Below are 14793 nucleotides of genomic sequence, written 5' to 3'. Positions count from 1 at the left end.
GACTGGCCTTGTTTCACTTAGCATAATGCTCTCCAGTTCCATCCATGATGTGCAAATGGTAGGAGTTCCTTCTTTTTAACAGCAGCATAGTATTCCATCGTGTAGATGTACCACAGTTTTCTAATCCATTCATCTACTGATGGGCACTTAGGCTGTTTCCAGATCTTAGCTATGGTGAATTGTGCTGCTACGAACATCTGGTTACATATATCCTTTCTGATAGGTGTTTCTGGTTTCTTGGGATATATTCCTAGTAGTGGGATCACAGGGTCAAATGGGAGTTCCATTTCCAATTTTTTGAGGAACCTCCATACTGCCTTCCATAGTGGCTGCACCAGTCTGCATTCCCACCAGCAGTGCACAAGTGTTCCTTTTTCTCCACATCCTCTCCAGCACTTGTCGTTTGTTGATTTGTTGATGATGGCCATTCTGACAGGTGTGAGATGGTACCTCATTGTTGTTTTGATTTGCATCTCTCGGATGATTAGTGACTTTGAGCATAAAAACCATTTTTTTTTTAAAAAAATAGTCACTAATGATATATGAACTAGAGTACAAGAAGAAAATGTACACTAAATATTTAAAACAATTTGGTCCATATTACGGGGGTCTTATTTGCTTAGATAAAAAGTTGACATTTATTCTGTGACAATGGGGTGTCATTTAAAAAATATATTTTTATTGATTCAGAGAGGAAGGGAGTGTGAGAGAGAGAGAGAGAGAAGCATCAATGATGAGAGAGAATCAGTGATTGGCTTTCTCCTGCACACCACCAACTAGGGATTGAGCCTGCAACCAGGCATATGTCCTTGACTGGAATCGAACCTGGGACCCTTCAGTCCGCAGGCTGATGCTTTATCCACTGAGCCAAACCAGCTAGGGCGGGTGTCATTGATAGATTCTGAAACTGGAATAAATGATCAAAGATATATGGTTTAGGAAGACTTTTAACTAGATAGATAGATTTTTAAAGTTTGTAACTTTTGAGTGTGATATAATGGAATAGATCACAAGTGCCCATCCTATCCTATATAATAAAGAGCTAATATGCTAATTAGACCGAACAGCCGAACGACCATCCTGATGACATTCTGGACAACTGTCTGGACGACCTTCCAGATAGAGCTAGGGCTGCGAGGGCCGAGCCTCTTGCACGAATTTCGTGCATTGGGCCTCTGGTGCTTAAATATAATTGTGGGCATTTCAGAAGAAAGTGTATTCTGCTTTTGTTGGGTGGCGTCTTCTATAAGTTGGTTAAGCTTAATTGATTTGACAGTGTTGATCATAAGCTGTTTTAATTTTTCTTTATTTTTTTCATTCTGCTGATATCTAATTTTAATTGTCTTATTTTCTGGGTCACTGTTTATTATATATGAGAGTACAAAGTAAAAGCCTTGTATGTCATGTCTGCATTTACTGCTGATGTTATGGAGAGCTTTCTTGTCAGCCTACCCATGAGGAAAATTAAGATTGTCTTGAACTGTGTCCCAGGGAAATGGTCAAGGCTTTTGAAAAGAAAGTAGAGAACAAAAGGATATGCCAAGCGTGTACACAGTTGTGTTATTGACAGAATGTGTGACTCCTTTATGAATGTGTGACTTTCTGAAAACTCTTATTTTAAAGAGTTATCTTTATTCTATTAGGCACTTACTAAGCGGGGTTTTGCACATACCAATAGAATTTTTAGTTCTATCAAGTCTTGTTAAGTCAACTCTAAACGGCCTTCATTGCAGTTTTGTCTACCTCAATGGGAGGCTTTCTGCAGGAACAACCTCAGTTGTGACAATGTATGATGTCAGTGAAATGATCAGAATTCAAGTTTCTATGTACTAGTAGCTGTAATGAGCTGCTAATTGAAGGTGACAAGCTGTTTTTTACTTCCCAGCTGGTCTGGCAAAATGTTAAATTTCATTCATTATTAACTCATTGCTTCTCAGCAGAAGATTAGTTTAATTATTGGGAACATTAAGAGAAGAGTTTTTGCCTTGTGTTAATTTTAGAGATTGAAGTTGAAGTTTTACTAGATTTCCCCTTCCCCGACCCAGTTTTGCCAATTGTATACAGTTGTGTGAATACCCAATATAATCACGACACACCAATATTTCTATCACACCCCCAAAAATTTCTCATGCCACTTTATACTATATAGTTTTCCTCCTTCCCTGGTCCCTGGCAACCACTGATATGCTTCCTATTATAGTTTTGCCTTTCTAGTTTTTCATTGGAAGGGACTCGCACAGTATGTAAACTTGAATGTCTTGACTTTTTTTTTTTTACTTCATAATGGTTTGAGGTTCATCTCTATTGTATGGATAGTTTATTTTTTTAAATTGCTGAGTAATATTCTAGAAGCATTCTATTACATTAATATATCACAATATATCCATTCCTTTATTGATCAACACTTAACTGTTTTTGTTATTATGAATAACAGATTACAATTTTTTATTGATTTCAGAGAGGAAGGGATAGGGAGAGAGATAGAAACATCAATGATGTGAGAGAATCATCGATTGGCTGCCTCCTCTCTCCTCCCTCCCCCCCACACTGGGGATGGAGCCCACAACCCAAGCATGTGCCCTTGACCGGAATTGAGCTGGGACCCTTCAGTCTGCAGGCTGACGCTCTATCCACTGAGCCAAACCGGCTAGGACAAATTACAAATTTTTTGAGGAACCTTCATACTGTTTTCCACAGTGGCTGCACTAGTTCCCGTTCCCACCAACAGTGCAAAAGGGTTCCCCTTTCTCTACATTCTTACTAACATTTTTTTAAATTAACATTTTTTTTCATTTATAGTTTATATTCAATATTATTTTGTATTGGTTTCAGGTGTATGGCATAGTAGCTAGACACTCATATACTTTACAAAGTGTTTCCCTGATATTTCTAGTACCCACATAGTCCCATACATAGACATTACGATATTATTGACTATATTTCCTTTGTTATACTTTACATTCCCATGACTATTTTGTAACTACCAATCTGTATTTCTCAAGCTCTTCACCTTTTCATCCAGAAAATATAGAGTTTACTGGCCATCCTACCTTGTGAAAACTAATGGCATTTGTCTTTTTTTTTTTTTTTTTTTTTAGCACTAGCCCACCTTACTGTTGTGTTGATCTGTATTCACTTCGTACTGGGGAAATGGTCAAGTCCATTCAGTTTAAAACTCCTATCTATGATCTTCATTGCAATAAGCGGTAAGCATTTTTTTTTTCATGTATTTCTTTTACAAAGTAACATATCTTCTGGGCATGTGGAGCCCTGCCAATATAATTGACTATCTTTGATTTTTTTAAATTGCAAAAACACCTTTTGAATTCTGCTAAGTCAGGGGTCCTCAAACTTTTTAAACAGGGGGCCAGTTCACTGTCCCTCAGACCGTTGGAGGGCCGGACTATAGTTTTAAAAAAAACTATGAACAAATTCCTATGCACACTGCACATATCTTATTTTGAAGTAAAAAAACAAAACGGGAACAAATACAATATTTGTATTTGCATGTGGCCCGCGGGCCATAGTTTGAGGACCCCTGTGCTAAATGGAGTAGCTCTTAAGATTTCTTAACAAATGTTTTCAAATTTTTAGTCTTGACTCATTAGTGAATTTTGAATTAAATTTAGTGAATTGTTAACCAGTATTTTAAAAATGAAATGGAAAAGAATAGAAAGTATCTGAGCAAACATACAAAGGTTATGAGAAATGATTTTATATGTATCACTTAACTTTTTAGTATTTATTATGTATGTACTTCTGTGTTTATTGGTTTATGAAATGTATTTTCCTTTTAGCACTGTGAATGCAAAAAAAGATTTTTTTTTCCTTATTCCTTAAGACTACAATTGAGATAATGTTTCCCTTCATTAAGATCTGTTTTGTTAAATTCTCTGGGAAAATTTTCAGATCTGGGTTGAACTTCCGCCTGACCTAGTAATAATGAAGAATTAATTTTATTTTAAGTACAAAACATTGAAGGAGAAAGGGACCCTAAGAATCTTCTGTTACTCAATACTTTACTTTTACAATTGAGCAAATTGAAGCCCTACGATCATAAATGTCTTGATCAAGGTCATGGGTGCAAAGTATAGTTCTTCCATTGCATTAAAAAGCAAACACACAGAACATGGAAAATTAAATATTTTGTGCTGTGTCAACATAAAATAAATTTTATAATAAAAGATTCAGGTTAGATTTTAAAGAAATATTTCAGAAAGTGACTCAGAAAGGTTGAATGTAATAGGAAGGGTAGACATACGCGATAAATATAAAGAACACATTGGCTTTGATACTAATGTAAAAGCATTTGAATGTAACAGGCAAAGAAAAACTACTCAGTGATAGTATACAATTCATATTGAAGGTCTAATTGTTATGCATATTTCGACTTCAGTAATATCAAACTCAAAATTATAGGAAACTTGAGGCCTGATGCACAAAATTTGTACAAGAGTAGGCCTTCCTTCCCCTGGCTGTCGGCACCGGCTTCCCTCTGGCACCCCGGCCCTGGGCTTCCCTCTGGCCGCTGGCAGCCCACGATGTGGGCTTCCCTCGCAGCCCTGGCTTCACCCGGTAGGGAAGATCGTAGGAAGGACATCCAGTGTAATTAGCATATCACACTTCTATTATTATAGATAGGAGGAATACCTTATTCTTGGGATAATGTAATTATACTATGACATATCAAATTATTCAAAGACATTGAGTATGTTAAATACTTGCCAATCATTATAATATTTATTTGATTTTTAAAAACTTTGAAATTTGCCTGTTAATGTCTTTGCAAGGAATAGCTCTAAAATGTAGTTTGTAATATAACTTTATTTGGGATGTATTTTAGGAATTTCAGTTTAAGAAAATTTGTGACTAAATTATTTTCCTAATCATTTGTAAATCTCTGGGAGAACCTATAGTTCATACGGAGTCTGATTAACTTTTAATATATTGAGTCAATCAGAAATGACTCATTTACCCTGAATAATAGTTGTCTGAGGTGTTTTTTTTTTTGCTTTTGTGTTGGGAAATTCAGCAATAATTTTAAGTGACAAATTAGATAAATCCATTTTATGTTCAATTCCATGACTTTGAGCCAGAAGTGGAAAAATACTTTTAGTAAATAGCCAGCAATTTATTGACCTCATACATTCTTAATGAACATAGATTTATTTGATTTATAATGAGCGGAGACAAAATTTTGTTCAGAGGAAAAATTTTTTTGAGATGTAGTTGGTTCTCTGTCACTTTTATTCCTCTAATATCTATCTTGATTATTAAGGGTTTTGTGGTTATATTTTTGCCTTTTATGAGACATATTTCTAGCCTAAATTGTATAAGAAATGCTTGTTTTTATTAAAGTTTTAAAGATAGTTACTTGTTTACATCTAGATGATTTAACTTATTTATGATTCTATAGACTTTCACACTCATATTTTTAAATTTTTTTCCTTCTAATTTTAGGATCCTCGTCGTAGTCTTGCAGGAGAAAATTGCTGCCTTTGATAGCTGTACTTTCACAAAAAAGTTTTTTGTCACAAGTATGTACCAACTTGATATTTCCTGGGATTCAATTATTAGGATATTCCTATATTTCTGTTGATGTCTTATTTAGTACTATAATTTTAGGGTATGAATTTTCAACTCACGATACGTTTTCCACATATTACTAAGCAAGCCTTGTACTAGATTGCTTCAGTTTCTTCTTATATATTCTCCTCATGTAGCTATGTTGTACTTTTAAAGCAGTTGTTTAATTAATTATCATAACATACATGAGGTAACTGTATTATCACACATGAGGAATTTAAAGAAATTTTATCTTTATTGTTGAAAATATTGCAGATGTCTCTTTCTCCCCCCACATTGACCCCTTCTAGCCCACACCCGGGTGAAATGTGTGAGTCTATCTGTCTCCCTCCTCCTTTTCCCCACATCCTCAGACTTCTACTACTGCCCAGAAGTGCAGAAATAAGCATAGAATCTACACACACGGGTAGAGAGGGAGAGGGATTTTTTTAAAAACGTAATAGACAAGACTAAGATTTGTAGGGCAGGCTAGAAGGATGAAAATTCCAGCAAGAATTGATTCTGAAGGAAGTCTGGAGTTAGAATTTTTTTTCTACTGTAGTCTAGTAAGATGGTAGTTTTTGTCTGTCTCTGTCTATTTCACTTAGCATAATATCCATGTTGTCACAGATGGTAAGGTTTTATTCTTTTTAATGGCTAAGTAATATTTCATCGTGTGTGTGTGTGTGTGTGTGTGTGTGTGTGTGTATCACGTTTCTTTATCCGTTTATCTTTTTTTTTTAAATTAGCATGGATAGCTAGGCTGTTTCCATGTCTTGGTGATGATAAATAATACTGCAGTGAACATAGGGATGCATATAGTTTTCAAATGTGTTTTCATTTTCTTTGAATAAATGCCCAGAAGTAGAATTGCTGGGTGTTATGGTAGTTCTGATTTAAAAAATTTGAGGAATCACCATACTATTTTTCATAGTGGCTATACCAACTTAACAATTCCACCAATATAGCATGCGAGTTCCCTTTTCTTCACATTTTTGGCAACTTGTTGTGTGTTGACTTTTTCATAATAGCTATTCTGACAGGTGTGAGGGGATATCTCACTGTGGTTTTCATTTGCATTTCCCTTATAGCCAGTAGATTTGAGCATCTTTTCATATTTTTGCTTTAACTTCCCTGCCTTTGGGAGTCAAATTTATAAAGTTCTCTGTGACACCAAGATCCAAAAGTTTACTACCTATGTTTTTTTTTCTATGTGTTTTATTTTTTCATGGGATCTAATACTTAGGTCCTTGATCCATTTTGAGTTAATTTTTGTGTATGGTGGCAGATAGTCTAGTTTCATTCTTTTGCATGTGACCTTCTCATTTTTGCAGCACCATTTATTTGTTTTCTCCATTGTGTGTTTTTGGCTCCTTTGTTGAAAATTGGTTGCCCGTACACATGTAGATTTGTTTCTCAATTCTCAGTTCTGTTCCATTGGTCTATGAGGCTATCGTTTTGATCATGCAAGCATTTAATTTCTAAAATACTTTGAAAAGCTCTTGTGTAATACCATTGTGAGTACCTTAGTTATGTATGAATCGGTACTGTAAAATTAGTAGAGACAGCTGTGTCCATCAGAGAAAGCATCTTGGGAATTTGTGCCAAAGGGGAGAAGGATCAGGTAAAGAGAGCTGATAGAGAACTGGAAAGGGAACACAGCCAGTATGATGAGAAAGGAGACACCTTTGTCTTTGGCTATACAGAAAAGGTGGCCCTGAGCAGCTGTCTGATGTGGAAATCTAAAACTCATGTATGATTAAGAAAACAAAAGACAAGGACTGATAGGTGTCATTAGCAGTCATTTCCAGTGTGCTTAAATTGAAAAGTAGATAGGAATTCTCCAGAGAGAGAGCAAAGGATTATATAGTAAGTAAGTGACTCTTTCCATTGGCCCCCATTTTTACTTGGAGGAGGAACATGTATTCCTTATAGTCCTAATGTCATTTCTTAGTATTAAGATGTGTTCTTCATATATGTTCATGATGAATAAGAAATGTAAGGAATGAATTTAAAGGATCTAAAAAATGCACAATTATTTTTAATTTTTGAAATAGATTTTTTTCTTTAATGTTTAGAGGCAAATTTGTAAATTATCTAAGAAAGGTTTGGAATGTTAATGTGAGAACTCAGTCCAGCTAAAGGTAAAAGTCAAATCTATCTCTCTTCTTTTGATTTCCCATTTATGTACGATGGACTAGGCTGCCATGGTGTTTTCACAGCCTGGTGCCTGATACATAGTGGACACTCAGCGAATATGTGCAATGAAATCACTTAAGGCTTTCTTATTCTCTGCACATTATTCCCACCTGTTTAGCCTTATAATGGCAATACTCTTCAACTCGTGATGTTTCTTTTTTAAAATTAGCATGTATAATTATTTTATTTTCATGATACTTTCATGGAAATATGTAAAATCCTTATGAGATAATGTTAAGAAAAGCTAAACATAAAATTTTACCTATACTTTCAGGAAGAGTCTATGGATGCGCAAGGGCAAAGATATGGAGATAGTTAAAAGATCAGTGGCTGCTGGGGGAATGGAGAGGGCAGAAATGATAAATAGGTGCAGAGAATTTGTAGGGCAGTGAAAATACTCTATCATATTACAATGATGGATATATGTCAGCATACATTTATCCAATCCATAAAACATATAATGCCAGTAGTTTGTCTTAGGGTTCAATTTTGGTGTTGACATTGGCAAAAGAATAGACAGATGTATCAGCGGGACAGAATAGAGAGTACAGACATAGATCTTTGACAAATAAGGAAAAGTAGTACAATGGAGCAAAGATATCTTCAACAAAAGGTTCTGGGACAAGTGGACATTCATGTGCCAAAAACTGAATCTAGATATAGACCTTATATCCTTCATAAAAATTAAAATTAATTATAAGTGCAATACACAAAAGTATAAATGTATAGACTGTAACAGGGGAAAACCTAGATGACTTTGGGTATGGTGATGGCTTTTTAGATGCAACACCAAAGGCACAATTCATGAAATAAATAATTGATAAGGTGGACTTTATTGCAATTAACAACTTCTGCTCTGTAAAATACATTGTCAATAGAATGAGATGACCAGCCACAGACTGGGAGAAAATATTTGTAGGAGACACATCTAATAAAGGACCGTTATCCAGACTATACATAGACTCTGAAAATTCAACAGGAAGAAAACAAACTGATTGAAAAATGGTTCAAAGACCTTAAATAGAAAAAAGAAGATTCAGATGGCAAATAAGCATATGAAAATATTCTCTCAATGGTAGTTCATCAGTGAAATTTAAATTTAAACAGCCTGGCTGGTGTGGCTTAGTGGTTGTGCATGGACCCATGAACCAGGAGGTCAATGGTTGGATTCCTGGTCAGGGCACATGTGTGGGTTGCAGGCTCAATCCCCAGTATGGGGGCGTGCAGGAGGCAGCCTATTGATGTTTCTCTCTCATGGATCTTTGTATCTCACTATCTCTCTCCCTTAGTTTCTCTCTTTAAAAAAATCAATAAAATCATATTTAAACAAAAACAACAACAATGAGATGCCAACATATTATTAGACAAAGCCAAAATGCCAACTATTTGATAGCACCAAATGCTGGCAAAGATGTAGAGCAATAGGAAATCTCATATATTGCTCCTGGGAATGCAAAATAGTACAACCACTCTAATGGACAGTTTGATAGTTTCTCATAAAACTAGACATTTATCTATCAATGGGCATTTACATAAAGGAGTTGAAAACTTATGTCCACTTAAAAAACATGCCCATGGTATTTATAGCAGCTTTATTCACATTGCCAAAATGTAGAAGCCACCAGGTTGTTCTTTAGTGGGTGAGTGGACAGATAAACTGGTATGTTCAGATGATGGAATGTTGTTATTAATTTTTTTTATTGCTGAATAATAGTATATTTAATAACACATTTTGTCTATTTATCAATTGATGGACCTTTAGTTTCCATTTTCGTGCTATTATGACTAATGCTTTTTTGAGTGAAAGGTTTTTATGGGGAAATATTTTTCATTTCTTTTGGATATAAGTATTTGTGTGGACATACATTTTCATTTCTCTTGGGTATGTACCTAGGAGTCAAATTGCTTGGTCATATGGTAATTCTATCCTTCTCAATTTGAAGAGCTGCCAGGCAGAGTGATTGCAACATTTTACATCACCACCAGCAGTGTCTGAGGGTCCAATTTCTCCACATTGACGCTGACGATCGTTATTGTTTCTTTGACTATAGCCATTCTATTAGGGTCTCATGAAGTGGTATTTGATTCTAGTTTTAATTTGCATTTCCCCAATGGCTAGTGATGTTGAGCATCTTTTCATGGCTTGTTTGCCATCTTATATCTTCTTTGTTAAATTTTATATTGAGTTGTATTTTCCTCATTACCATAGTTCTGTTTATATTCTAGGTGTAGTCAGTTATCAGGTACATGTTTTGCAAAACTCCACTTCTGTGAATTGTCTTTTCTCTTTCTTGGTGGTGTCCTTTGAGGCACAAAAGTTTTCATTTTGATGAAGTTCGATTTATCTATTTTTTTATCACTTATTTTTGGTGTCATATCTAAGAAAGCATTGCCTAACCTAAGATTATGCAGATTTACCACTATATTTTGTTACAGAGGTTAATACTTTTAGCTTTTTCATTTTTAACTTTATTTTTATTGTTGACATTAATGAAGATGTCTCCATCCCAACCCCACCCCTTTTGCCATCTCCACCCAGCCCACCCTTCCCTCTCCTCTGGCGATCACCACACTGTGGTCTGTGTCTATGATTTATGTATATATGTTCTTTTATGTCTTTGATTCATTTACAGTTAATTTTTGTATGCTGTGTGATGTCAAGGTTCAGTTTAATTCTTTCGCACATGGATATCCAGATGACCCATCATTTGTTGAAAAAATTATTCTTTCCTCATTGACTTGCCTTTGTATCCTTGTTGAAAGTCAGTTGACCATAAATGCAGACATCAGATTCTCCCTGCCCCCGCAAAGGTCTGAACTCTTTTGAGTTATTCTTACCAAGAAAAATAAGGCAGAGTGTTACAGAGAGTGGTTAAACACTTTGGTTTTCAAAATGAGTTCAGGCGAACTCTCCATTAGGACCAGCTTCTGAGAGGATGCCCTCTAAATTGTATGTCTTGTGCCTTTTTAATTACTCTAATAATGGAAGAATCTTCATTTATTATGCTTTTCTTCAATTTTATCTTTATTTAAATTTAGAAACCCAAGTTTTTAAATATCTAGTTCTTCTTTACTTTGTTCACAAACATTGTAAACTTGTTAGAATTAGTCCTAATATTATAGTGGCTTGGTTTCTCCCCCTTTCACTTGTTTTCAAAGTTTAGCTGGAGGCAACAGTTAATCTTTAAAGGAGTCATGCTTATAAAGTTGGGATAGTGCTGAGTGGCTGATGTTCTGCTGATTCCAGCTGTAAAATGTTTTTGAAGAGCAGAAAAACAATTTGCTTTTATCCCAATACACTGTAACTCTTGAGGTCCACCGAGTTTCTAAAAACCTTGACTCTAAAAGTAAAATGAATTGTTAACTATATTTGTTCCGTACTATGCTTTTGTTTTAGAAAGGAGAATATATACTTATTAGGATCTAGTGAGGCAAAATGGCTATTAGAATTGAGAGTTAGATTATGTTGACTTTAAATTTCAGGAGATTCGCTACCTCTTATATAATGCCACAATTCAATATTCTTTATTTATTTAACGACATTGAAAAGGGGGAAACTTTCTTATGCACCATCCCTATACTCCTTTCTCTAGCTCTAAAAATGTCTGTGGAATAGAAGCATGCACATATATAAAAGCACATTTTTGTATGAGTAGGATTAGTTTACTCAATGGGATTTATAGAAATAAAATCTTTTATCTAAATGATACATACTATTTGTTAGAGTGGGTTGTTTTGCACTATTTTAATGGGCCTTTGTCCTAGGTTTTCCCCCATAATATTTAGCCATAATTAACATTAAGTGGATATAGCAACATACATTTTTAAATCTTCTTTTACAATAAAATCTCAAGATATGCCCTAGCCGGTTTGGCTCAGCGGATAGAGCGGCGGCCTGCGGACCGAAGGGTCCCAGGTTCGATTCCGATCAAGGGCACATGCCTGGGTTGTGGCCTCGGTCCAACGTACAGGAGGCAGCCGATCAATGATTCCCTCTCATCATTGATGTTTCTATCTCTCTCTTCCCCTCCCTTCTTCTCTGAAATCAATAAAAAAAAAAAGATAGATGGCAGTTGAAGGGTGTAAAATGAAAACTAGTGTATAATGGAAGCAACATCAATGTGGGTTTATCCAGTGTTTGTGAACACAGCAACACCAACCTTTCAAAATGATGGCTATTGCTTCTCACAAGGCTCTCTGAATTCAGGGAACCATGGAATATACATTTAAAAAAGATCTCTATCAAAATTGGCTTTAAAATATCTGGCTCTTAGCTGAGCACACTATTTTAATATTTGAAAAAATTTTCTATATAGATAACATTTTTGGCCATTACCTAATAAATATGCTCTAATTTATTAATTTTCTTTATTAAGAAGTATGCTTTTGAATAAACTATCATGCATTGATTACTCTATGTCTTTTAGGATCAATAACATAGACTGGGACTTTCTGCTAGGTAGCGTGTATGTGAGCAGTGCAGTTTGAAATGTAGAAATGCTATTTTTTGATACTATGTTTATGTAATTTGGTTATTTATTTTAGCCATGGGAAGAAAAGGTTATTGTTATAAAATCTTGTTTGCCTCATGATTGCAAAAATTTAGATTCCAAATTGAGACTTAAACTATGAAATAGATAACCTTAGCTTGATCCTCTAGTGTACATTTTAGAGGAAAACATTTGTGAAAATATTAACCAGATACTTTTGGAATGATAAACCAGGAGTCCTTTAGGTTAGGCTTTTTGCATTCTTTCATTCTGCAGTCTTTCGACTAGTCCCTTTGAAGCATTTCTATGAAAACTGAAACAGACTCATAGATTCAGAGTACAGACTTGATGGTTGCCAGAGGGGAGAGGGGTTGGGAGATTGGGTGAAAAAGGTGAAGTGATTGAGAAGTACAGATTGGTAGTTACAGAATAGTCACGGGGATGTAAAGTACAGTATAGGAAATAAAAGTCAATAATATTGTGATAACTATCTATGATGCCAGTTGGGTACTGAAAATATCAGGGGTACACTTTGTGAAGTATATGATTGTCTAGCCAATATGCTGCACACGTGAAACCAATACAGAATCATATTAAATGCAAACTGTAGTTGAAAAATAAAAAGCAGTTTTGTGAGACAGTGGAATATTATTTTGTGTAGTTGACAGATGAGGGCGATAGCCTCAAGACACTTTATTGGCACAGCCAGGAGGGGAGATGAGAGCCTCGAGGATGACAGACATCACATACTTGACTAAATTTTGTGTGTCTTGGTTAGTAGAGTTCATTGGTGTTTCTATGCATAGATGGTGTCCACTGCCAGGAATATGTGATTTATTCTTGTTGAAAGGAGAGAACCACAAAATAATCCTTTCTGTTATTTTTTATTAGCTGGACTCGATTATGTAAATAGTTCCCCGACATCTTTCTAATGAGGTACCCTTTGTGGATTTCTTCTCTTTGGCCTCATACTTAAGTGGTTGTCTCCCCCCACCCCCTCAATTGTGCATCGTATCTTCTTTTCCTTTTAGGTGTATATATTCTTTATCTTTTGCCCTTAAATTCCTGAACCAACTGTATCCTTCCTCTGGCCTCTTCAAACATAGTTGCTTGACTTATGAAGTTGTAGACTTACAAACTTTAAATGATTTGCCTTAGCTTCTCTCTCTTCTTCTAGGAATAACTGTATAAAATGCTCAATATTTGGGAAAAGTGATTACCAGATTTGTTTCTTATTTGAATAAAGTAAAAAAATCAAAGGGAAACTCTAGAGGAAAAAATAAAAAACCTCATTTAGCTATTAGAATCATGACTAGTATTATGGTAATTTTATGTGAAACTTGAAAAAAAAAGCATTTGTTTGTTATGTTTTAATGGCATCAAAATATGGTACATCAACAGAAAATTTATTAAGAAATTTCTAAATATTGCCATTTGAAATTTTCCAGGCTGCTATCCTTGTCCAGGGCCCAACATGAATCCTATTGCTCTTGGGAGCCGCTGGCTGGCTTATGCAGAAAACAAGGTAAGGCAGGACTCTTGGATTATTGGTAATGGACCACTCGCTCCCAAATTTTCCAAAGCGATTACCAACCAATGATGACTATTTAACTTACTAGTTTGTTTTCTTTGGTTTTGGTTTTAGTTGGACACTAACAATTGTCCCCTCTCTCTCCTTCCAGTTAAGGCAGGAGGCAGCAGAGGGATAATTTTCTTAATTCTTTTGAATGTTTGTGAATGAATGAATGAATGAGTGAGTCAGTGGGTGAATGAGTGAGATAGATTCTTTTTATTAACTAAAACAACCACATTTGCTGTTGATCACCTGTCATTTGGACAATTCCTCACCATTGACCTTGAACTCTATCTACTTAAGCAATCATTCAGTGTGGCAGTGTGATATCTCACATCAGACCTTCAAAACTATTTCATTATAATATATACTAGTTACTGACCCAGTGCATGGATTTGTGCACATTGAAAGGAAATTAATTAGAAGATGGCCGGTGGGGTGGGACTGGGTGAGATGGGCCTGACATGTCCTGGAGCCAACCTTCCCGGTCCCTCCCCAGCATCTGTGGAGTGAGCAGAGTCCCTCCGGCAGGTGGGGTCCCTCAGCCTGGCCTGCAGGGATCACGCTGAAACCAGCACTCCGACATCCCCCGAGGGGTCCCAGAGTGTGAGACTTGCTGTCCTACAGGGTTTGGAACGCAAACACAAGTATGCAGTAAACCAGATTCGGGGCCACAGTGCCCCAGCAACAACATAACCCATGGCCGAAGGTGGAATCGCGTGGCTCAGCAAGAAATTGGGCTCCCTTCTCTCTGGTTCCGGGGTGTGTCACCCGAGAACCAAGAACCGCTGCTGCCAAGTCACTGCAGCTTGGCATCTTCTGCATTGAGTGTCTGCCCCCTGGTGGTCAATGCGCGTCATACCTACCGGCCAGTAGCATGGTTACACAGTCCGACAATCACTTAGTCTTTTATATATACAGATATTGTTATTGCTTTGAGGGGTTGTTTTTTCATACAATGTTAGT

General features: G+C 36.0%; 1 protein-coding gene across 1 annotated transcript in view; it reads left to right on the top strand.

Annotated features, from left to right (window-relative positions):
* BCAS3 (BCAS3, microtubule associated cell migration factor) overlaps window positions 1-14793 on the top strand; it is a 454972-nt gene that overhangs the window by 82643 nt on the left and 357536 nt on the right. Inside the window, exons 8-10 of the mRNA XM_023756742.1 lie at window positions 3099-3206; window positions 5461-5537; window positions 13703-13779. Coding sequence (XP_023612510.1) covers window positions 3099-3206; window positions 5461-5537; window positions 13703-13779 — 262 coding nt within the window. The remainder of the gene's footprint in view (window positions 1-3098; window positions 3207-5460; window positions 5538-13702; window positions 13780-14793) is intronic.

The sequence above is a fragment of the Myotis lucifugus genome, unplaced genomic scaffold (genome assembly GCF_000147115.1).
Source record: "Myotis lucifugus unplaced genomic scaffold, Myoluc2.0 scaffold_99, whole genome shotgun sequence".
In the NCBI taxonomy this organism is placed as follows: Eukaryota; Metazoa; Chordata; class Mammalia; order Chiroptera; family Vespertilionidae; genus Myotis; species Myotis lucifugus.
The sequence above is the reverse complement of the archived record's forward strand: the minus strand, read 5'-3'. Positions and strand labels throughout refer to the sequence as shown.